The sequence below is a fragment of the Pelophylax lessonae genome (genome assembly GCF_965119305.1).
Source record: "Pelophylax lessonae genome assembly, chromosome: 6".
In the NCBI taxonomy this organism is placed as follows: Eukaryota; Metazoa; Chordata; class Amphibia; order Anura; family Ranidae; genus Pelophylax; species Pelophylax lessonae.
In genome coordinates this window covers 20,215,056-20,238,668 of record NC_138773.1, presented here as the reverse complement: position 1 = coordinate 20,238,668, position 23,613 = coordinate 20,215,056, and the positions used below count along the sequence as shown (strand labels likewise).

Below are 23,613 nucleotides of genomic sequence, written 5' to 3'. Positions count from 1 at the left end.
AAAGAAGGAAGCCAGTCTGCCTGACCGAGAGTTCAAATTGTGAAAGACGTTTAGGCTCGTTTGGTAAATTTACTAATGAGGGGTTTATAGTTAGATTTAGCTAGGGAAGCCGTATTTGAGGATAGGATAATATATAAATAGGGAATGACATTGTTGCTCCATGAATATGGAAGGTCTTGTTTTAGAATGCGTTTGCTTTTCTCTTGGACTCCTAGGTCTAAGATCAGGGACTTACAGTACACTACTTTATAATATGGTAAAGTGCTATACTGAGTTAGAACTTGGTGGGCAAATGACAGTGATGTTTGGGGGTTAGTAAGTAGCAGGATCATGTCATCAGCAAGTAAATAGATATTATGGTGTTGATTTTGAAATTGGAAACCAGATATGGAAGAGTGTGACGGGCTGACTTCCACCAATGGTTCAATCATAAGACTTAAAAAAAAAAGGGAGAGAGTGGACAGCCTTAAAGTATTCCCCTGGGTATATAAACTTGTTTTAACCACTTAAGCCCCAGCCCTATTTCGGACACTTTTTGTTTACAAGTTAAAACCAGTATTTTTTCCTAGAAAACTACTTAGAACCCCCAAACATTATATATATTTTTTTAGCAAAGACTCTGGAGAATAAAATGTCGGTCATTGCAAAACTTTTTGTCAAGCGGTATTTGCGCAGCGGTCTTTAAAACGCCATTTTTTTGGAAAAAAATTGAAAAATCACATTTCACTGCATTTAAAAAATACTAAACAGTAAAGTTAGCCCATTTTTTTTGTATATTGTGAAAGATGATGTCACGCCGAGTAAATAGATACCCAACATGTTACGGTTTAAAATTGCGCCCCCCAGTGGGATGGCGACAAACTACGGTCAATAGAGATCTCAATCTGTGACGCTTTAAATTTATTTAACGGTTACCAGTTTAGAGGTAGAGTGTAGCTCTTTTTTTTTAATTATTGCACACGCTCTGGCGATCGCGGCGATACCTCACATGTGGGGTTTGAAAAGCGATTTCATTTGCGGCTCGACTTGCGTATACGTTTTTTTTTGTGCGCAAGCTAACGGTGACGGGGCGGCGAAATTTTTTTTTTTTTTTTCCTATTTATTTTTTATTTTTTTTAAACTTTATTACAGGTTTTTTTTAAAAAAAAAAATCTGATCACTTTTATTGCTGTCACAAGCAATGTAAACATCCCTTGTGACAGCAATATGTGTGACAGGTACACTTTATGGAGGGATCGAGGGTCTAAAAGACCCCAAACCCCTCCACTACACTTCCCTGTATGCAAAACGCCGAAAACTGCATTTTTGCATACAGCCGTTTTTTAAATTTGCCGCCTTTTGCAGCACAGTAACCCGGAAGTGACGTCATGGACGCCGCCTCCGGGTTACGTCATCGGAGCCCCGATCGATGCCGTTTCCGGCATTCATCGGGACTCCATCCAGCCGGCGGACGTGCCGGCTGGGTGCTCGGGGCTCCCGGTGGGACGGGAGCCCCAGGCAAAGCCACGGAAGCCGCATCGGTCGTTACCAACGGAAAGCCGACCGTCGGCTTCAAACCACGGTACCGGGATGATGCCTCTAGCTAGAGGCATCATCCCGGTATAAACCCGCAAAGTGTACCGACGTATCGGTACGTTACTATGCGGTAAGTGGTTAAAAGCATGTTGGAGGTATACAGTATACAGAGTGGGCAGAGAGGAATACAAAGCTAAGATAGCTCACATGTTGCCAAATGTTGAAACCAAATTTCTAAAGCACCAGAGAGCTGTACTTCCAATGGTCCCTGTTACATAGTTACATACATAGTTACAGAGTAGTTGAGGTTGAATAAACACTAGTCCATCCAGTTCAACCTGAATAGGTGTGTGTGGACCTAATCATCTCACATACCCCTGAATGTTTTGATCCTTGAGATGTACTATGCGTCCAAGAGTCTTTTAAAAGTAGCCATACTCCCTACGGTAACTACCATTTGTGGTAGAGAATCCCACAATCTTGTAGCCCTTACTGTAAAGAATCCCCTGCGTAGCCTGAGATTAGCCTGAGGTTAAATACCTTCTCCTCTAATCACATTGTATGGCCACGTGTCCTCATGCATTCGTTGCGACTGAACAGTTTTTTTTCTATGCTGAGATCACCGTTGAGGTATTTGTATATCGCTATCATGTCCCCTCTCAGGCATCTCCTGCCCAGTGAGAATAAATCAAGTGCTTGTAATGGGCCATACACACTATAAGATTTTCTGAAGACTTTTGTCTTTAGACTTACCAAAACCATATAATATGAGGTCAAACCTAAACACTTTCAATTTGTATGCAATCAGGCAGACCCTTGCACTACATAGAAAAGGTAAATCTGAAGGAAATCTAACCACAAAAGTTGGATAGTGTGTATCCAGCTTAAGCGCTCTTCGTTATTAAGATCCTCCAATCCCCTAATCAGTTAAGTCGCTCTCCTCTGGACTCTCTCCAGCTCCATCACATCCCTTCTGAGGACTGACGACCAGAACTGGACAGAATACTCCAGATGTGGTCGGACCAGTGATTTATAAAGTGGTAGGATTGTTGAACACCTTCTCTGTGTCAATGGAGCTCAGCTCGGTGAAGCTTAGCATAATGCAATTTACTAATAATTCTTGTAGCATCCTAGGCTTGTCTAGCAGTAGTGAGACCCATTTGACTTGGTTGTACCAGAGTGGGCATAATAGCCAGAAGGAGTTTAACGAAATGCCTAGCTTACCATTTCACATCAGAGTGGAGCAAAGTTACGGGTTGAAAATTTACTGGTGGTGTTGGGTCTTTACCTGGTTTAGGGAGCTTAGTAACATATGCCCTCAACATCTCCGTGAGGAAGGATGTCCTGAAAGCCTCCTCTGTAAAAAAAAAATCACCAGATGGGGAGGTAATGCAGTTTTAAAAGTTCTATAGTACTCCTTGGAAAAATCTGCCCAGGCCTAGTGATTTGCTGGCTGAGAAGGAGTTAATTGTTTTAGCTTTTTCTGTTGCAGTGAAAGGGGTGTTCAGGTACGTCAATTGGTTGGCATTGGATGTTTCAGTGTAGATAGAAAGCAATCGATGTCCCACTTCAAAGGTTGGTGCCTTTGAAGGTTGTCTTTAACCACTTAAGCCCCCGAAGATTTTACCCCCTTCCTGACCAGGGCCTATTTTGCGATTCGGCACTGCGTGATTTTAACGGACAACTGCGCGGTCGTGCGACGCTGTACCTAAACTAAATTGATGTCCTTTTTTTCCCACAAACAGAGCTTTCTTTTGGTGGTATTTGATCACCTGTGCAACTTTTACTTTTTGCGCTATAAGAAGAGCGTCAATTTTGAAAAAATAACAATATTTTTCACATTTTTTTATATGAAATTACCCCCCCCCCCCCCCAAAATGTAAAAATCAAATTTTTTTAACATTTTAGGCCAATTTGTTTTCTGCTACATATGTTTGGTAAAAAAAAACACAATAAGTTTGCGAAAAAGTTATTGCGTTTACTAACTAAGGGAAAGATTTCTGTCATTTTTGTTGTTTTTTTTTTAACAAGTAATGGCGGCGATCTGCAATTTTTTTTTGTGGGACTGCGACATTGCGGTGGACAGATCGGACCCTTGACTGACATTTTTGACACTTTTGGGGTTACCAGTGACATTACTACAGTAACCAGTGCTATACATATGCACTGTTACTGTAAAAATGACACTGGCAGTGAAGGGGTTAACTTTTTTTTAGAGGGAGGGGTTAAGTGTGTCCCTAGGGGCGTGCTTCTAACTGTGATTGGTTGTGGCTTGAGGTGTAAGAACAGATATCAACTGTCCTACATAGCAGAACCGTACGATCACTATTCTTACACAGGGGAGAATGACAGGCGGCTGTGTTTACATCAGCCGCCTGCCTTTCTCCCGGTGTAACGGACGATCGCGAGTGCCCGGCGGACATCGTGTCCGCCGGGCACACGCGCGGGGGGGTCCGTAACCGAGCGGGAGCGCGCATCCGGCGGCGCGCGCTCGCTCCCCAGAGCCTCACAGGCTAATGACATACCTCTATGTCACTTTGCCTGTAAGGGGCTACGTATATAGTCGGGCGGCAGTTGGCAAGTGGTTAAGGTTATATATGCCTCGTTTCCAATGAGTGGTACAGTTCAGTTCGGTACAGTTCAGTACGGTTCGGTACGGTACACCTTGATCAGGCTTGCGTTTCCACCGCCAACAGTACCTCAGCTCAACAGTACCTCAACAGTGTAGCTCCACCCTGTTGGTACGGCACTAATGTACTTGGTACCCCAACGAAAGGGTCCCAAAAAAGTGGTACGGTACGGTACGGTTCGGAATTAGGGTACCATTCACAACTTTTAACAATGGAAACTGCAAAAATTGGGTACCGTACCGAACTGAACCATACTGCTCAGTGGAAACGAGGCAATAGAGTACTATAATAGTCTGCGAATGATTCTGCAATTTGCTTTGGCGTCAACATTTTTTTGTTTTTTGTTTGGTACGGGGGCCTAGGAGATGTGCAATTTTCATCTTGGCCTTTTGTGATTTAAGTCTAATTGCCAGGAATTTTACGGCTTTAGTTCCCAACACAAAGAAACAGAGCTTCAACTGCCACAGGCATTTTTCAAGCTGTTCACCTAGAAGGCATCTAAGGTCATGTCTGGTTTTAGTCAGGGATGACTTAAGTTTGTTGCTAGGGTTTGTTTTGTGCTTAGGCTCTACGTCACCTATAGCCTCTGGGACAGTACTAAGGCACTGAGCTGTATAATGCATTGCGTGTGTTCCGGAAGGTAAACTTATTATCTGGAACTAAGGGTAGGTTAGCTTGACAATGTTCTCAGAGATGTTAAGAAAGTACATCCCTGTGCTCAGGGGTTTATATAATGTTGCCCCCATATGTACACAGGAGCACAGGTGCTCCCCTCTTCTAGCATGATAGTAAATAGCAAAAAGTCCCCTATGTGATACTATTTTCCTGTGACTTCAGGACTGCCCACCGTGTATTTATGGTATTTATGTCGGTACTTTGACCAGAGTTATGGCAGCAACAATGATACCAGCTCTATGATATAAGTATACATATATATATATATATACTGTATATACAAAGCATCCACAGCTTAGCCCCCAGCTACATCACTAGCCTAGTCTCAAAATACCAACCTAATCGCTCTCTTCGTCCCTTTTAAAACCTCCTGCTCTCTAGCTCCCTTGTCACCTCCTCCTATATTTGCCTCCAGGACTTTTCCAGAGCCTCTCCAATCCTATGGAACTCCTTACCCCAATCTGTCCAATTATCTCCTACTCTATTAGCTTTTAGGCGATCTCTGAAAATCCTCCTCTTGAGTGAAGCCTATCCTACCCATACCTAACAACTCTACCTCCATTTAATCCATCAGCCCATCCCCCTCGGTTACTGCCTTTTGTTTCACTTGACCCTCCCTTCTAGATTGTAAGCTCTAACGAGCAGGGCCCTCTAATTCCTCCTGTATTGAATTGTATTGTAACTGTATTGTCTTCCCCCACACTGTAAAGCGCTGCGCAAACTGTGGGCGCTATATAAATCCTGTATAATAATAATAATAAGTGGTCCCGGCGGTGGGTTCGCAACGGGATCACTTTTATGGGCAGCTTCCTGATCTTTTTTTTCCCCTTACCAGAGCCATCGGTAGTGGCAAAAATGATCAGATTGGATGCGCAGATGGGCAGGATGTCGAGTGAGGTCAAGGTGACCCCCACTGGACTCTATGCCCCTGGAGGACCGGACCGACGCCAAACGTCACTTCTGACCAACGACTTTAACCGGTTGCCGACCGCCGCACGACTATATACTGCGGCGGTCAGCCCCGGCCAGGCAGAGTGACGTATCAGTACGTCACTCGCCTGTCACTGACTTGCGAGCCTATCGCGGGCGGGCGCGCGCCCGCCGAGGCGCGCGCCCGCCGCGGCTCGTTCACAGACAAGTCAGTGCGTGTGACCGGCGGACCCGATGTCCGCCAGTCACACTGCGATCGCTCCTGTGAAGGGAGAAAGACAGAGCAGCTTGTGTAAACAAGCTGCCTGTCAGTTCTCCCTGTGTAAAAGTGAAGATCTGTCCGTTCTACTATGTAGAACGGTTGATCTTTGCTTTTACACCAATAGGAATGTCCCTACACAGTTAGAATCACGCCCCTAGGACACACTTAACCCCTCCCTGTCCAATAAAGTTAACCCCTTCCCTGCCAGTGTCATTTTTGCAGTAACAGTGCATATGTATAGCACTGATTACTGCAGTAATGTCACTGGTACCCCCAAAAGTGTCAAAAATCTCAGTCAAGGGTCCGATCTGTCCGCCGCAATGTCGCAGTACCGAAAAAAAAATCGCAGATCGCCGCCATTACACGTTTAAAAAAAAAAACCCCAAAATGACAAAAATCTTTCCCTTTGTTAGTAAACGCGATAACTTTTGCGCAAACCAATCAAAATACGCTTTTTGCGATTTTTTTTACCAAACATAGGTAGCATAAAACAAATTGGCCGAAAAATGTTAAAAAATTTTGATTTTTACTTTTTTTTTTGGGGAATTTCATATAAAAAAATGTGAAAAATATTGTTATTTTTGCAAAATTTACGCTCTTTTTTTGTTTATAGCGCGTGATCAAAAAATCGCACAGGTGATCAAATACCACCAAAAGAAAGCTCTGTTTGTGGGAAAAAAAAGGACGTCAAATTCGTTTAGGTACAGCGTGGCACGACCGCGCAATTGTCCGTTAAAGTCATGCAGTAAAAAATCGCAAAAAAAACCCTGGTCCTTTAGCAGCCAAATCCTCCGGGGCTTAAGTGGTTAAAGGGCCAATTTTTTTTTTTTTTTTTTAAGGGCAAAAGCAAAATTACATATTTTTTTTTAGTTTTTAAGTGTAATGTGAGATGTGAGGTCTTTTTTGACCCCAGACCTCTGATTAAAGAGGACCTGTCCTGCTTATTTTATTTTTTCTTAAAGCAAAGAGATTTTTTTTTTAATACTTTGCATTAAGGTTAGAGGAGATATTTGGGGTCTTTTAGACCCAATATCTCTCCAAAAAAAGCACCGGTCATGCTGTATTGTTATCGCAGGGGTTGTTTACGTTCCAAACACAGCCGACCGTCCTTCTCCCTGGGATGATCACAGAGCTCATGTGATCCTTCTTTATAGGATCACATGTCTCTATGGTCATTTCACAAGCTCAACCCCCACACAGTTAGAATCACTCCCCTAGGCTTACATTTAACCCCTTGATCACCAACAGGGTTAACCCCTTCCCTGCCAGTGTCATTATTACAGTAACAGTGCATATTTTTAGCACTGATTACTGTAATAATGTCACTGGTGCCCCCAAAAGTGTCAAAAATGTCAGTCAGGGGTCCGATCTGTCCACCGAAATGTTGCAATCCCGCTAAAAATCGCAGATCACTGCCATTAATAGTAAAAAAAAAAAAACAATAAAAATGACATAAATCTTTCCCGTATTTTGTAGATGCAATAACTTTTGCGCCAACCAATCAAAATACGCTTATTGTGATTTTTTTTTTTTTTACCAAAAATATGTAGCAGAAAAAAATTGGCCTAAAATGTTAAAAAAAAATGATTTTTAATTTTTTTGGGGAATGTTAAAAAAAATATTGTTTTTTTTTTTTCAAAATTGTCGCTCTTTTTTTCAAAAATTAAAAATCGCACAGGTGATCAAATACCACCAAAAGAAAACTCTGTTTGTGGGGAAAAAAAAGGACATAAATTTAGTTTGGGTACAGCGTCGCACGACAGCGCAATTGTCCGTTAAAGTAAAGCAGTGTCGAATTGCAAAATATAGCCTGGTCAGGAATGGGGTAAAATCTTCCGGTCTTAAAGCGGTTAAAAATACGCTCATTGAGGATTTTTTTGTCAAAGACATGTAGCTAAATACATTTTGGCCTAAATATATGACAAAAATTGAATATATTGGATATTTTTTAACTGTCAAAGTAGAAAATGTCAATTTTTTCGCAAAATTTTAGCTCTTTTTTTTATTAATATCGCAAAAAATGAAAAGCGCAGAGGGGATCAAATAGCACCAAAAGAAAGCTCTGTTTGTGGGGAAAAAAGGACGTAAATTTTGTTTGGGTACGGCGTTGCATGACCACGCAATTGTCCGTTAAAGTTACGCAGTGCCAAATCGCAAAGTAGGGCCTGGTCAGGAAGGGGGCAAATCTTTCCAGTCTTAAAGTGATTAATACAATCGAATCGAATCGCACATGTTTACTCCCTGCATGTCACATTGTAAATGAAGGGTGCTGTGGTGACATACTGCATTCACAGGATCGTCTTCCAGATAGAATGATCTGGGGGGACATAAAAAATGATACATTGGTTGGGTTTAATAATGAAAACGCATGGCTGAAATTTGTTCCATCAAAATCTCTTCACCAGAATGGATCCTGAAGATTTTTATCCCCTGGAAGGTAACACACCAACATTAATATAGATTCATTGATTGTATGTATTATGTATGTAACAGGTTTTCTAGGCCTTGAGCCTAAGGTGGGTCTGCCATTGTTACCGGTAACACTCTCAGCCCATTGAGCTGTGAACCCAGGTGTGAGAACTGAGACAAGGACCATTCCGCCATCTTTGGTTTGGTTGTTTTATTGTATTTGGGGATGGGAGAAGGGAATGAGTGGGATACTCCTCTGGCTCAACTAGATACAAATGGGACACTTGAAGAAAAATGGCTGTTGGCGCTGTCTTGATGCCAGCTGAATGCCGACCAGCGCTTCCTGACGCTTTAAAGATACTGTAATGCTGAAACTGTGCTGGAACCTCGACTTTAACTCAGAAGATCCAGGACTGTAGAACACTTGACTTCTGACACTGCTTTAGCTCAAAAGTTACTGAACAGCTCCCTCCAGCCCTTCACTGGCTGAGGTAGTTCTGTGTAGATACTAGAGCTGCTGCAACTCATAACCTTGTACACTTCACACTGTACACTGACTCTTCAGGGCACAAACTGCAGGCGACCCCTTTACACTCCAGGGTCCTCTACATAGGTACCCCCTCTAATAATTCAGGGTCCTCTGACTAGGTACCCCCTCTAATACTTCCGGGTCCTCTCTGACTAGGTACCCCCTCTAATACTTCAGGGTCCTCTGACTAGGTACCCCCTCTAATACTTTAGGGTCCTCTGACTAGGTACCCCCTCTAATACTTCAGGGTCCTCTGACTTGGTACCCCCTCTAATACTTTAGGGTCCTTTGACTAGGTACCCCCTCTAATATTTCAGGGTCCCCTGACTAGGTACCCCCTCTAATACTTCAGGGTCCTCTGACTAGGTGCCTTCTCTGATACTTCAGGGTCCTCTGACTAGGTACCCCCTCTAATACTTCAGGGTCCTCTGACTAGTTACCCCCTCTAATACTTCAGGGTCCTCTCTGACTAGGTACCCCCTCTAATACTTCAGGGTCCTCTGACTAGGTACCCCCTCTAATACTTCAGGGTCATCTGACTAGGTACCCCCTCTAATACTTCAGGGTCCTCAGACTAGGTACCCCCTCTAATACTTCGGGGTCCTCTGACTAGGCACCCCCTCTAATACTTTAGGGTCCTCTGACTAGGTACCCCCTCTAATACTTCAGGGTCCTCTGACTAGGTGCCTTCTCTGATACTTCAGGGTCCTCTGACTAGGTACCCCCTCTAATACTTCAGGGTCCTCTCTGACTAGGTACCCCCTCTAATACTTCAGGGTCATCTGACTAGGTACCCCCTCTAATAATTCAGGGTCCTCTGACTAGGTACCCCCTCTAATACTTTAGGGTCCTCTGACTAGGTACCCCCTCTAATACTTCAGGTTCCTCTGACTAGGTACCCCCTCTAATACTTTAGGGTCCTTTGACTAGGTACCCCCTCTAATATTTCAGGGTCCTCTGACTAGGTACCCCCTCTAATACTTCAGGGTCCTCTCACTAGGTACCCCCTCTAATACTTCAGGGTCCTCTCACTAGGTACCCCCTCTACTACTTCAGGGTCCTCTCACTAGGTACCCCCTTTCCACAGCTATCTGACTTCTGGATCCCTAGAACCTTCTGCGGAGTGGTCCCCTCTGACACTAGGCTGACCCCCAGGGGCAGTCCACAGTACTCACAACCTTTGTAGGCTTTCCTGGAACTGGATCCTTCTCTCTTTCCGCTGGTGCTCGGCACACCGGATCCCCTCTGCAGCTCAACTCAGCACCCTCTGGATTTTCAGGCAGCACCCAGAGACATCCACTTCCTCTGACAGGAGGAGAGACAGCCGCATTCTCCCTCCTGGGACTCTGCTCCCGCCAAAGACGCTGAGTCATGCGCCCCCTCAGACTTATACCCCCTCCCAGAATCCTCTGCGGCAGAATCTGCCTTCTGGGGTAGATACAAGCCTGAATGTGTCCCTGATTGGGTTTCCTCCACTGCCCAATGAGAAGCCTTTCACAGGGCCAGTGGGGAGACTCCCCTCTCAGCAGACACAAGTGGGAGCCATGACAACCTGACTAACAAAAAGAAATCATGGCTCTGCTGTTAGGCAGTCAAGGGCCACTATACTTTACCTAGCACCTACTTGTAGGGTGCTACATATGTATGTCTAAATTATATTATGCCAACTAAACAAATTCAAACTCAATTTTTTTTTTTTTTGCTTGTCTCAGCCGGTAATGCTTTCGGTGCGGCAGATTATTCAGTGTGCGGTTCCCCCTTGGTGTCCAGTCGGATAGTTGGCGGCACAAGTTCATTGGATGGGCAGTGGCCCTGGCAGATCGGTCTTATAGATAAAGAACCAGATGGTACATATTTATGTGGGGGCTCCCTGATCTCACAGGAGTGGGTTATGACGGCAGCGCATTGCATCAACTAGTGAGTATAACATGTTACCTTTATAAACCAATTCTTTCATCAGGTACCAATCATTCTGCTTTTGGAAAAAAAATTCTATACATTTGTCATGTACTGATTGATTGATTGATTGATACAGTGTTCATCTTTTATACAGTTTATATAGTTGTCTTATACAGTTTATACTTTTTTTTTTTTTTTGTCAAGTGTGCATTATTGATTGACCAGATTTTTAAATTGAAATCCGGGGACTTATTTCTTTTTTATTATTGGTAAATGGCACAGGACTACATAAGACGCAGAGCACTGGGTTCAGGACTACATAATACACAGAGCTCTGGGCACAGGACTGCATAATACACAGAGCGCTGGGCAGAGGACTGCATAATACACAGAGCGCTGGGCACAGGACTGCATAATACACAGAGTGCTGGGCACAGGACTGCATAATACACAGAGCGCTGGGCAGAGGACTGCATAATACACAGAGCGCTAGGCACAGGACTGCATAATACACAGAGCGCTGGGCACAGGACTGCATAATACACAGAGCGCTGGGCACAGGACTGCATAATACACAGAGCGCTGAGCACAGGACTGCATAATACACAGAGCGCTGAGCACAGGACTGCATAATACACAGAGCGCTGGGCACAGGACTGCATAATACACAGAGCGCTGAGCACAGGACTGCATAATACACAGAGCGCTGGGCAGAGGACTGCATAATACACAGAGCGCTGGGCAGAGGACTGCATAATACACAGAGCGCTAGGCAGAGGACTGCATAATACACAGAGCGCTGGGCACAGGACTGCATAATACACAGAGGGCTGGGCACAGGACTGCATAATACACAGAGAGCTGGGCACAGGACTGCATAATACACAGAGCGCTGGGCACAGGACTGCATAATACACAGAGCGCTAGGCAGAGGACTGCATAATACACAGAGCGCTGGGCACAGGACTGCATAATACACAGAGGGCTGGGCACAGGACTGCATAATACACAGAGAGCTGGGCACAGGACTGCATAATACACAGAGCGCTGGGCACATGACTGCATAATACACAGAGAGCTGGGCACAGGACTGCATAATACACAGAGCGCTAGGCAGAGGACTGCATAATACACAGAGCGCTGGGCACAGGACTGCATAATACACAGAGCGCTGGGCAGAGGACTGCATAATACACAGAGCGCTGGGCACAGGACGACATAATACACAGAGCGCTGGGCACAGGACTGCATAATACACAGAGCGCTGGGCACAGGACTGCATAATACACAGAGCCCTAGGCAGAGGACTGCATAATACACAGAGCGCTGGGCACAGGACTGCATAATACACAGAGCGCTGGGCACAGGACTGCATAATACACAGAGCGCTGAGCACAGGACTGCATAATACACAGAGCGCTGGGCAGAGGACTGCATAATACACAGAGCGCTGGGCACAGGACTGCATAATGCACAGAGCGCTGGGCACAGGACTGCATAATACACAGAGTGCTGGGCAGAGGACTGCATAATACACAGAGCGCTGGGCACAGGACGACATAATACACAGAGCGCTGGGTACTGGAGTACATAATACACAGAGAACTAAGTACATGACTACATAATACGCAGAGCACTAGGCACAGGACTGCATAAAACAGAGCGCTGGGCACAGGACTGCATAATACACAGAGCGCTAGGTACAAGACTACATAATACACTGAGTGCTGGGCACAGGACTGCATAATACACAGACGCTGGGCACAGGACTACTTAATACACAGGCGCTGAGCACAGGACTACATAATATACAGAGCACTGGGCACAGGACTACATAATACACTGAGTGTTGGGTACAGGACTACATAATATACAGGAGGGTGTTAGGCATAGAGTGCAGGGTTTAGAGGTTTTCTATGCACAGGGGACACTTCTGCTCCTACATCCATAGCTCACCTCTGCTCCCTTCTCTCACAGATTATCTCTGCAGCCACCTCTTAGCCCTTCCCCCACAACAGCTAAACTCTCTATCTCTCCATGCAGCTGCATCAGCTCTGACCCCTGCCCCCCACTGCCCTCACCTGTGTGCAAATAACCCCCCCAACATATCTGCTCATCTCCAGTTCTCAGCCCTCCACACAGTCAATTTATGGCTCTGGCTCTGCTTATCCTCCACTGAACAGCAGGAAGAGCGGCAGTGAGATCGTCCAGCAGGGGGCGTCTGCATCTGAGCCATCAGGCTGCTTCTCAGCCAGCATGGGATGCCCTGTCTACGTTAACCTGGATCTGAATCCCGGGACAAAACTGGGGACAGGCTTGGAAATTGGAATACCGGGGACGTTTGGAGACATCCAAATCCCTGAATAAAGAAAAATCTGTCCGAATTTTTATTCGGACCGAAATGTATTGTCTATTGCTAACCTAAAATAATGTTTTCTGTGTCTGGCCTGTGTACCTGTAACTTGATTACTAATTTCCTGATTACTCATAGTTTTTTTTTCAACCCAGCAGGGTTAACAAAATAACCTGACAGCTCCGGTCAGAGCCCATGTACTGTACTAACTATCCGATATTAGTACAGTGATTTACCCCACTGAGCTGTTGTGTTCTGACAGGGGGGTGGCCCCCCACCAGAACCCTCTGATCAGCTCTCTCAGCCATTGGCTGAGAGCGCTGATTGGCAGGCGGTCGGCTGCTGGTTTTCCAAAATGCTTGTCCAACAGAAGCCGACCAATCAGCCGACTTCTGTCAGATTGGCTAATTTACACATGGGCAGAATGTCGGGCGATTTTTATTGAACCGACTGATGTCTCCTGACATTCGGCCCATGTGTATTAGGCATTATATCTAATTGTGACGTGAGTTACTTTGGTTGGGGGGCTTGTGGAACCCAGATTACTTTAGAGAGGTCAGGAATCTTCTTGTCCAGCTTCCCCGGCCCCTATTATGTGTAAGTCACCCCTGGGTCTATTAGGGGCACAGGGTGACCAAGAACCCTGCACTAATCAGACTCACAGTACAACCACACTGGACTCAGCCTTTCATGTTACCCCAGTTATCCTGGGTTCTATATGTGTGGTTTGTGTTGAAAGAGTGAGGGGCTCTTTCACTTGGGACAATAATATTTCTGGACAGGTCCCTAAGGAAATATATGAAGATGAACAGTTTGACTGACAGTTTGCTAGAATATTGCAGGAGTGTCTCATAGACCCTTGCTAGATAGTGGGGTGGGGATTGTTATTGTTAAGTACCTGTATTCCATTGTCCTATTGTTTCTGTCTGCCTTAAGATCAACTTATTATGGGATGTATATGTGTATGTGGATTGGCTGCTAAGGGGGAGGGGGGTTGTCCCACAGTGTATATCTCTTTGTGCCTGTGTTTCAATAAACAGTTGTTATTGTGGTTCACTCCAAAGCTAGTACTGCTTAGTTCTTGGGGTAACTACCCTTTTTCCCTGAAAAAAAGCCCTACCCCGAAAATAAGACCTAGCGTGATTTTCAGGGCTGGCTTCAAAATAAGCCCTACCCCGAAAATAAGCCCTAGTAAAATCCTTGATCTTAGCCCCTCCCTCTGCAGTATTCAGAGAGGGAAAGTAGAGCTCCAGAGGGTCACGTGGGCGCTGTAAATAAGGTATTTTCCACAATAAAGTTACAAAAGGAGACACACTGCACATATATATAATCTTTTGACAAAATCGATTACATAATTTTACAATGACTTTATCCAAGGTTTATTTTTGGCAATGAATAAACATAAACATTGGACAGAATGTCATAATGCTGATTTCTGAGCCGACAGGGGGAGAGAACTTTTTTTTTTAACATTTTATTGTTTTATTCTAGGCTTTTTAGAACATAGAGAGGGCTAAATGACACAGCACAAGCACTGTGCTGTCTATCATGCTTTAACCACTTGCCGACTGCCGCACGACTATTTACGTTCGGCAGTCAGCCCCTCACAGGCAGATCGACGTAGGAATACGTCGCTAGCCTGTAAGGGTGTGGGGAGCGAGTGCGCGCCGCCGGAGGCGCGCTCCCGCTCCTGCTCGGTCACGGACCCCCCCCCCCCCTGTCCGCCGGGCACTCGCGATCGTCCATGCGTGATGTAAACAAAGCCACCTGTCAGTTCTCCCTGTGTAAGAATGATGATCAAACGGTTCTACTATGTAGGACCGTTGATCATTGTTCTTGCACACACAGCCACAGCCAATCACAGTTAGAAGCACGCCCCTAGGACACACTTAACCCCTCCCTCTCCAATACAGTTAACTCCTTCACTGCCAGTGTCATTTTTACAGTAACAGTGCATATATATAGCACTGCTTACTGCAGTAATGTCACTGGTAACCCCAAAAGTGTCAAAAATGTCAGTCAAGGGTCCAATATGTCCGCCCCAATGTCGCAGTCCCGCAAAAGAAATCGCAGATCGCCACCATTACGCGTTAAATAAAACCCAACAAAAATGACAAAAATCGTTCCCTTTGTTAGTAAACGTGATAACTTTTGCGCAAACCAATCAAAATACGCTTTTTGCGATTTTTTTTACCAAACAAAAAAAATTGGCCTAAAATGTTAAAAAATTTAGATTTTTACATTTTTTTTTGAGGAATTTCATATAAAAAAAATGTTGTTATTTTTGCAAAATTGTCGCTCTTTTTTTGTTTATAGCGCATGATCAAAAAAATCGCACAGGTGATCAAATACCACCAAAAGAAATCTCTGTTTGTGGGAAAAAAAGGACGCCAAATTAGTTTAGGTACAGCGTCGCACGACCGCGCAATTGTCTGTTTAAGTCACGCAGTGCCGAATCGCAAAATAGGCCCTGGTCAGGAAGGGGGTAAAATCTTCCGAGGCTTAAGTGGTTAAAGGATCAGCATATTTATTTTAGGGTTACAATCATATGAAGATAGTCATTGTACATACCGTAAATAAGACATCCCCTGAAAATAAGCCCTAGTGTGGTTTTTTAAGCCAAAATTAATATAAGACCCGGTCTTATTTTCGGGGAAACATGGTATAGCCAGATTCACGGGTCTCATGTTCCAGAGCTTAGGAAGCAGCTTCTTGGTGGAAATACCCAGTCGGGGTGTCCAGAATCCGTCACACTAATGTTACATAATGTTTTTGGTAACCTTATCTCACAATATTTGATTATTTCCATTAATCAGATAACATTCATATTCAGCTTCAAAAAGATTATAGATTTTTTGATGATATCCTTTAGTTGGTGGATATTTTTTGACTAATTTTGCCTAAAAATTTGATGAGTATAAACTTTAATGATGCTAGCTTTAACCGATTTGCCGACCGCCCGCCGCAGGTGTACTGCGGCAGACAGGCTCGGCTGCGTGAATTGACGTATGGGTAGTCGGTTTGAGGGAGCGGTGCTGGGGACAGCAGGGATGCAGATCCATGGGGCCGGCCAACATGATTGCCGCCAGGCACCTGCGATCGCTCCCCCGCTAAGAGAGAACGACAGTCAGCTGTAGTAAACACAGCTGACCGTTCTTCTCTCTGAAATGATCACAGAGTGCCTGTGATCCTTCTATATAGGATCACAGGTCTCTGTGTTCATTTCACAAGTCCCTCCCCCATACAGTTAGAAACCACCCCCACACACAAGGTCCCAACCAGTGACAATAGATCCCCCTCATCAATAGACTCTACAGCACGTCCCCATCACCCCTTGCCATTACATACATTCAGTGGTAGAGGTACCGGAACTGCGTTCCCCCACGCTCCCCCTGAAAAAAAGCCCTGGTATTGGTAATGATATTTATACATGTTATGTTCTGTTTTCTTTTTACAGTCCTATCCAGCTATCGAATTATAAAGTATATTTGGGCATGTACCAGCTGGGTGTGATCAGCTCGCATACAGTCGCTGCCAGTGTAAGGACTATCATCGTCAATAGTAATTATACAAACACTGGAGACCCTGGGGACATCGCCCTGATACAGCTGGCCACACCTGTCAACTATACTCAGTACATCATGCCAATCTGTGTGCCATCTTCCAACACCACCTTCCCCTGTGGTACGGAGTGCTGGGTGGCCGGCTGGGGTACAAGAGCTTATGGAGGTGAGTCCATGAAATGATAAGCAAAATTGATTTCACTCATTATCCATACTAAGAAGTCAGGCCTATCACTTATACCCCACAGATCACGTTATTTAAGGATGTGAGGGAGCAATTATTGATACTAAATTCTGGCCCCTTTTTGAGCTAATAGGCAAGCTATTGTAAAAAAAAAAGGACACGGGGAGCTGGGCAATATTTGTCAGCCATGTACCTCTCAAGAAATATGAAGACTTAATCCCACTTTACACTGTGAGACCTATAGCCTGTTGCCATGAAGTCTGACTCCTAAATAATCATAGCAATACATAGATGTGTATTCCATGTACTTCAATGTAGGAGACAGACAGACTGACTGTCATTGGCAGTATTGTCCTACTGTCTGTTTTGAGATATGTATTGTGTTAAGTCTGCCTGTCCCATTGTTAAATGTTAATGAGTCCACATTGTTCTGTCCGGATGGCTAGATTATTAGTTCAGGTTAATTCTGTTTCTGTATACAATTTTATCTGTGTATGATAATGTAATCAGGCAACCGCTGACCTGTGTGTGGTAATCTGATCAGGAGGGGGAGGTCCATACCGTATATAAATTCTGCGTCACTGTTCAATAAAGAGTGATTCCAGTACAAGCTAAGTTGTTGGCTAGCGTTGTATGAGGGCGGCTGGGAAAATCTGGTATATATGAATGTGAATGTGTGAATGCATCAATAAATATACAGCCTCATGCTATAAAAGTAATCTCCATTTCATGCTGAATAAATGAAATAATTAATGTATCCTAAATAGAAAACTATCTGTAAATAGATTTTTACCTCAAAAGCATTTTATAAAAATGAAAAAAATCTGATTGAAATTAAAAAAAAAAAAAAAATCTGATTTTTTTTTAACCACTTAAGCCCCGGAAGATTTTACCCCCTTCCTGACCAGGGCCTATTTTACGATTCGGCACTGCGTGACTTTAACGGACAATGCACCGTCATGCAATGCTGTACCCAAATGAAATTGGCGTCCTTTTTATCCCACAAACAGAGCTTTCTTTTGGTGGTATTTGATCACCTGTGCGATTTTTTTGATCATGCGCTATAAACAAAAAAAGAGCGACGATTTTGCAAAAATAACAATATTTTTCACATTTTTTTATATGAAATTCCCCAAAAAAAAAAGTAAAAATCTAACATTTTTGGCCCTTTTTTTTTTCTGCTACATATGTTTGGTAAAAAAAAAATCACAAAAAGCGTATTTTGATTGGTTTGCGCAAAAGTTATTGCGTTTACTAACTAAGGGAAAGATTTCTGTCATTTTTGGTGTTTTTCTTTTAACGAGTAATGGCGGCGATCTGCGGTTTTTTTAATGCGGGACTGAGACATTGCGGCGGACAGATCGGACCCCTGACTGACATTTTTGACACTTTTGGGGTTATCAGTGACATTACTGCAGTAATCAGTGCTATACATATGCACTGTTACTGTAAAAATTACACTGGCAGGGAAGGGGTTAACTTTATTAGAGAGGCAGGGGTTAAATGTGTCCCTAGGGGCGTGTTTCTTACTGTAAAGGGGCGTGGCTTTTAATGTAACCACAGAGACATACGATCCTAAATAGCAGGATCGTATGATCTCTGCTGTTACACAGGGAAGAATGACAGGCAGCTTTGTTTACATTAGCCGCCTGCCTTTCTCCCTCTGCAGCGGACGATCGCGAGTGACCGGCGGACATCCGAGCCGCCGGTCACTCGCGCTGGAGTGTCCGAGAACGTGCGGGGGTGGGAGCGTGCCTCCGGCGGCGTGCGCTCGCCCCCTATTGGCTCGCGGGCTAGTGACGTATATATACGTAACTTTGCCCAGGAGGGGCTGACTGCCGCCGTATATAGTTGTGCGGCAGTCAGCAAGTGGTTAAATCATCATTTTTATGCACCCTGTACAACCGACACTTTGAGGGCAGCAATTAATTCTTAAGCAGCCCGTGATAAAAATGAGTTTGACACCCCTGGTCTGGCCCCTTCCTTAGAACTGTCAGGTTTCCCAGCAACCTTTTGTCAGTGTGTGTTTTGGAGAAGAGGGCTGGACTAGAGCTGTCAGAGTGCAGAAAGAGATAATTGCTGCTTTATTTTTGTCACATACCTTGGTTGGAGGCCGTGCTGATGAGAGTGCTTCCTTTGCGGTTCTGGTCCGAGCACCCTTGAAGAGGGTACAAGGCTCAAAGTAACATGGGTGCCAATAGCTTGGTAGCGAGCGGTTGCCAAGGACAGAGGCATAGTCAGGGTGAGCCAGGGACATACATGGTAAAGCAGAAGGAAGCATAGTCAGGAAGCAGACTGAGGTCAGTGCCAAGGAAGCAGGCAGAGCGAGATCCAGTAGCAGGCCACAAAAAATAGTGCATAAGCAGGCCAATAACAATTTCTGCTATGCATCCTTGAGGAGGAGGAGGGAAGTGTATGTCTATAGTGGAGGAGAAGTTGACAAAGGGCACATTACCATAAACATAAAAAACATGGCTATTATGTACCCTAGGGGAAGAAAATGAGAGGCATGGCAGCAAATGAGTCCATAGAAATGACTGGAGGGAAGGGGTGGATTTGATGCACTTGTTGGCAAGTGGTTGCTCTGTAGATTTGCAGATCTAGTAAGGGCAGGCAACCTATGGCTATAGGAGGGTAAACATAAAAATTTGCCTGCCCACCCCTTTGGCCATAATATTTCCCCCCTCTATTTGCTGCTGTCTGACTTTCCCCCTGCTTTGGGGGAAGATGAACAGCATTTAATTTTTTTCTATAACAACAAAATGATGTATAGGCCCAGCACTTTCTTTTTTGTGAAGAGAGTAGGTTGTATTGCTGTCCTTGCCTGTGTTTGCTTTACCAAGGCAGGTATGGCCTTATCCTAGATAAGGGTCTGACACAGATGTAAATGGGGGACGCCACAAAAAAGGGCTGTGGTTACTCTTGAATTCCATAATAGACCCTTACCTAAGCATGCAGTTTGACACGCCGGGAAAAATAGGGGGGGGGGGGTACAAGCATCCACCTTCCTAAACTGTACCATATGTCCTCAGCATGGGGAAGGTACCTTGCCAAGGAGAACCTCTGGGTAAGCACCTTGTTTCCATCTTGTTGAGGACAAAGGTGCATTTTCCACAACCTTGGTTCGGTGGAAGTGGGGTCTTCATGTGGAGGGTTTATCAGAAAATGGAAGCCCCCTTTAAAAATGAGGGGATACCCAGATATTGCCCCCCCCCCCCACCCATTATGAATGAGTAAGAGGTACAAAGTACACCAACCCATTCACCCAAAATGTGAATAAAGTGTAAATAAATACAAGTCAGATCTATTCCAATGACGGATAAGGCTATAGATAGTGGTGCGCAATATAAATGTTTAGAATAAAAATATTAAAATAGATAAAACACCCCTGACAATGATGTGGAAGTGGATTCAGTGCATAACACAGTTCATAGGACTCCAGGGTAGAGATATACTTCCACCGCACCACGTGACTGGTTGTGACCACTCTCTCTTAGCTGTGCACTCACCGCGTTTCGTCATCACGACTTCATCCTGGGATTCTGGGATACGATCCCAGGACGAAGTCATGATGACGAAACGCATCAGGTGTGGCTGCATGGCAACTAGCTTTTTTTATATACGTAAAACCGGAAATTACATTCTGGGGCACCATGAGGAATCTGTGTTACAGTATCATGCTCTGGATTTCCTCTTTTTCCTTATACATATGCTCTCCATGGCTATGTGATGATGTAATGATTGGGATACCGCTGTGGCTGATTTAACCCTGGTTGTGGTTACCCATTTTCTTTGCCTATATAAGAATATTAGGCATTATCATTCGGTGAGTGTACAACTAAGAGGGAGTGGTCACAACCAGTCACGTGGTGCGGTGGAAGCATATCTCTACACTGGAGTCATATGAACTGAGTTATGGACTGAATCCACTTTCACGTCATTGTCGGTGTGTTTTATCTATTTTAATATTTTTATCATAAACATTTATATTGCACGCCACTATCTATAGCCTTGATTACTTGTCATTGGAATAGATCTGACTTGTATTTAATTATTTTAAAAGCGGCAGCTGCGTTTTAGTACAAATTTTTATTCTGTTTCCATGTTTGTTGGGGCGGTGTTAAGGATCCTATTGTGTGAGGGTTGTTTCTGGTTTGATCCTTTTGTTATATAAAGTGTAATACCTCGTACACACGCAGCGATTATCAACGATTCGGCCGTCTTTTGTCCAGTGTTGTTGTGTTGGTTGAAATGTGCTCTAGACTGCAAACAAATTTTCTCGGCCAACAAAAACCAACTTCCGTGTGTTTTTTCATCTCTGAGCATGCCCAGTCTTGCTCATCAGATTTTTGTCTGCCGAAATCTGTACTGACTGACGGAAAATCGGCCGTTATGTTGACGGCCAACAAAAATTTTATAGCATGCACACCAGATTTTGTTTGGCCGAAAAGTCGGAGTCGGTTGTCGGAAGCATCATACTAACAAGCCGATAATCGGCCGATCGGACGTTGGCCGAAAATTCACGAACAACATTCGTTGCGTGTGTACGAGGCATTAGTAAATACACACAATTGGGTGCCATTCCTGCAAAGAATGGAGCATAAAGATGAATAATCATCATCATATATATCCAGCTATTACCTTTTAATCATTTTCTCTATGTTTTATCTCCAGGGAGTGTAGTGGCGAATGGAATCCTCCAGGAGGTCATGGTTCCCCTAATAGATCGGAATACGTGTCAAACCTATTACCAATCTATTCAGTATGACCAGATTTGTGCGGGCTACAAGGATGGAGGAAAGGATTCCTGCCAGGTGGGTCACACTAAGAGCGTTATAACATGGCTGACTTTTAGGTCTGAGTCTCTTCACATGAAGTAGAAGCAATGCATGACATCAGTTAAAGTGATCCTAAAGTCATTTTTTTTTTCTAAAATAAGACAGAGGATTTACCTACCTGCTCTGTACAATACTGCATGTTAAAGTCACTTAAATCAGCTTCTACCAGTCCCCACTGGTTCTATTGGGTCATGTCTCCTTCGGGTACCTTCTTAGCAAGTCTGCTAAGTAGGCACCCATGTGACTGCACTCCTGAGCCATACCCCCGCTCCCTCCTTAACCACCTGCTGACCACCCACCACAGATATACTGCGGCAGGCTGGCTCCTGGGGGTGCGCGCGTCCCGCCAGAGGCATGCTCGCGCCTCCGTTAGGAATCAGGGAAGCCGATTCACGTGGCCGGTGGCCGTGATTACCTCTGGGCACCCACGATTGCTCCTGTGAAGAGAAAATAATGGGCAGCTGTTGCAAACACAGCTGACCGTTGTTCTCTCTGGAATGATCACAGAGCGCCTGTGATCCTCCTATTTTTTATTTTTATTTTTTTTGTTTTGTTTTTTTTTTATTTGGTTTTTTTGTGTGATCCTTCTATGTAGGATCATGGGTCTCTGTGTTGATTCCACAATCACAAGCCCATGTCCCTCACAGTTAGAAAACACTCCCTTGGCTCACACTTAACCATTTGATCGCCCCTGGGTTAATTCCCTTCCCCGCCAGTGTCATTATTACAGTAACAGTGCATATTTTTAGCACTGATTACTGTAGTAATGTCACTGGTCCCCATAAAAGTGTCAAAAATGTCAGTTAGGGGTCCGATTTGTCTGCCACAATGTCCCAGTCCTGCTAAAAAATGGCAGATCGCCGCCATTACTAGTTAAAAAAAAATGTCATAAATCTTTCCCCTAGTTTGTAGATGCAATAACTTTTGCGCAAACCAAAATACGCTCTTTGGGATTTTTTTAACCCAGAATATGTAGCAGAATACAAATTGGCCTAAAATGATAAAAAAGAATTGATTTTTAATTTTTTTTTTGGAATGTTATATAGCAGAATGTGAAAAATATTGTTCTATTTTATGGGATGAACTTTTGTTTTGGGGTAAGCTCCTGTTGGAATGGTTGAGCTTCTGTTGCCCTGTTGGCTACGTTTTTTAGCCTTGTTGAAACGTTAACAGTTGTTGGTTGCGTTCTCCCCACCCCTCATGCCTACACTGCTATGGGAACGTCCCATTAGTGAAGAAACTTCCAGAGCTGCGTCTGTCAGAGGACGTAAGAGAAAATTTAATTTTTGTAAGAACTTACTGTAAAATTATTTTCTCTGAGTCCTCTGACAGACGCAGCTTCTGCCCCTCTATGTTGGGGTTGGTTGTGTTCTCCTTCACTGCTTTGCTACAAAACTGATTCTATGAGCAGGTGTGTCTGGGGTCATGTGGATAGGACGGCCCCTAAAGGCGTGCCTAGTGAAAGCTTTCACTGCCTAGCTACTCCTGAAGAGGGCGCACATAACCCATTAGTGAAGAAGCTTCCAGAGCTGCGTCTGTCAGAGGACTTTGAGAAAATAATTTTACGGTAAGTTCTTACAAAAATTCAATTCTTTTTACATTTTTTAAAACAATGTTTTGCATACTGTCACTAGTGCAATACAGCGTCATCTATAACTAGTGAGGTGGTAATAAGGGACATTTTTTTTTTTTTACAATTTATTTACAATTTTTACACTATTTCAATGTTTGTTTGTTTTTTCTCATAAAGTGACCAGAGCAATACAGTGTTACCATAGTAACATTGTACTACTCTGGGGAAATGATCAGAATTGTTTTTATTCTAT

General features: G+C 44.1%; 1 protein-coding gene across 1 annotated transcript in view; it reads left to right on the top strand.

Moving 5' to 3' along the window:
* Positions 1-23,613, top strand: part of LOC309558474 (transmembrane protease serine 9-like) — a 182,598-nt gene that overhangs the window by 118,801 nt on the left and 40,184 nt on the right. Inside the window, 3 exon segments of the mRNA XM_082261545.1 lie at positions 10,663-10,867; positions 16,660-16,931; positions 21,624-21,763. Coding sequence (XP_082117671.1) covers positions 10,663-10,867; positions 16,660-16,931; positions 21,624-21,763 — 617 coding nt within the window.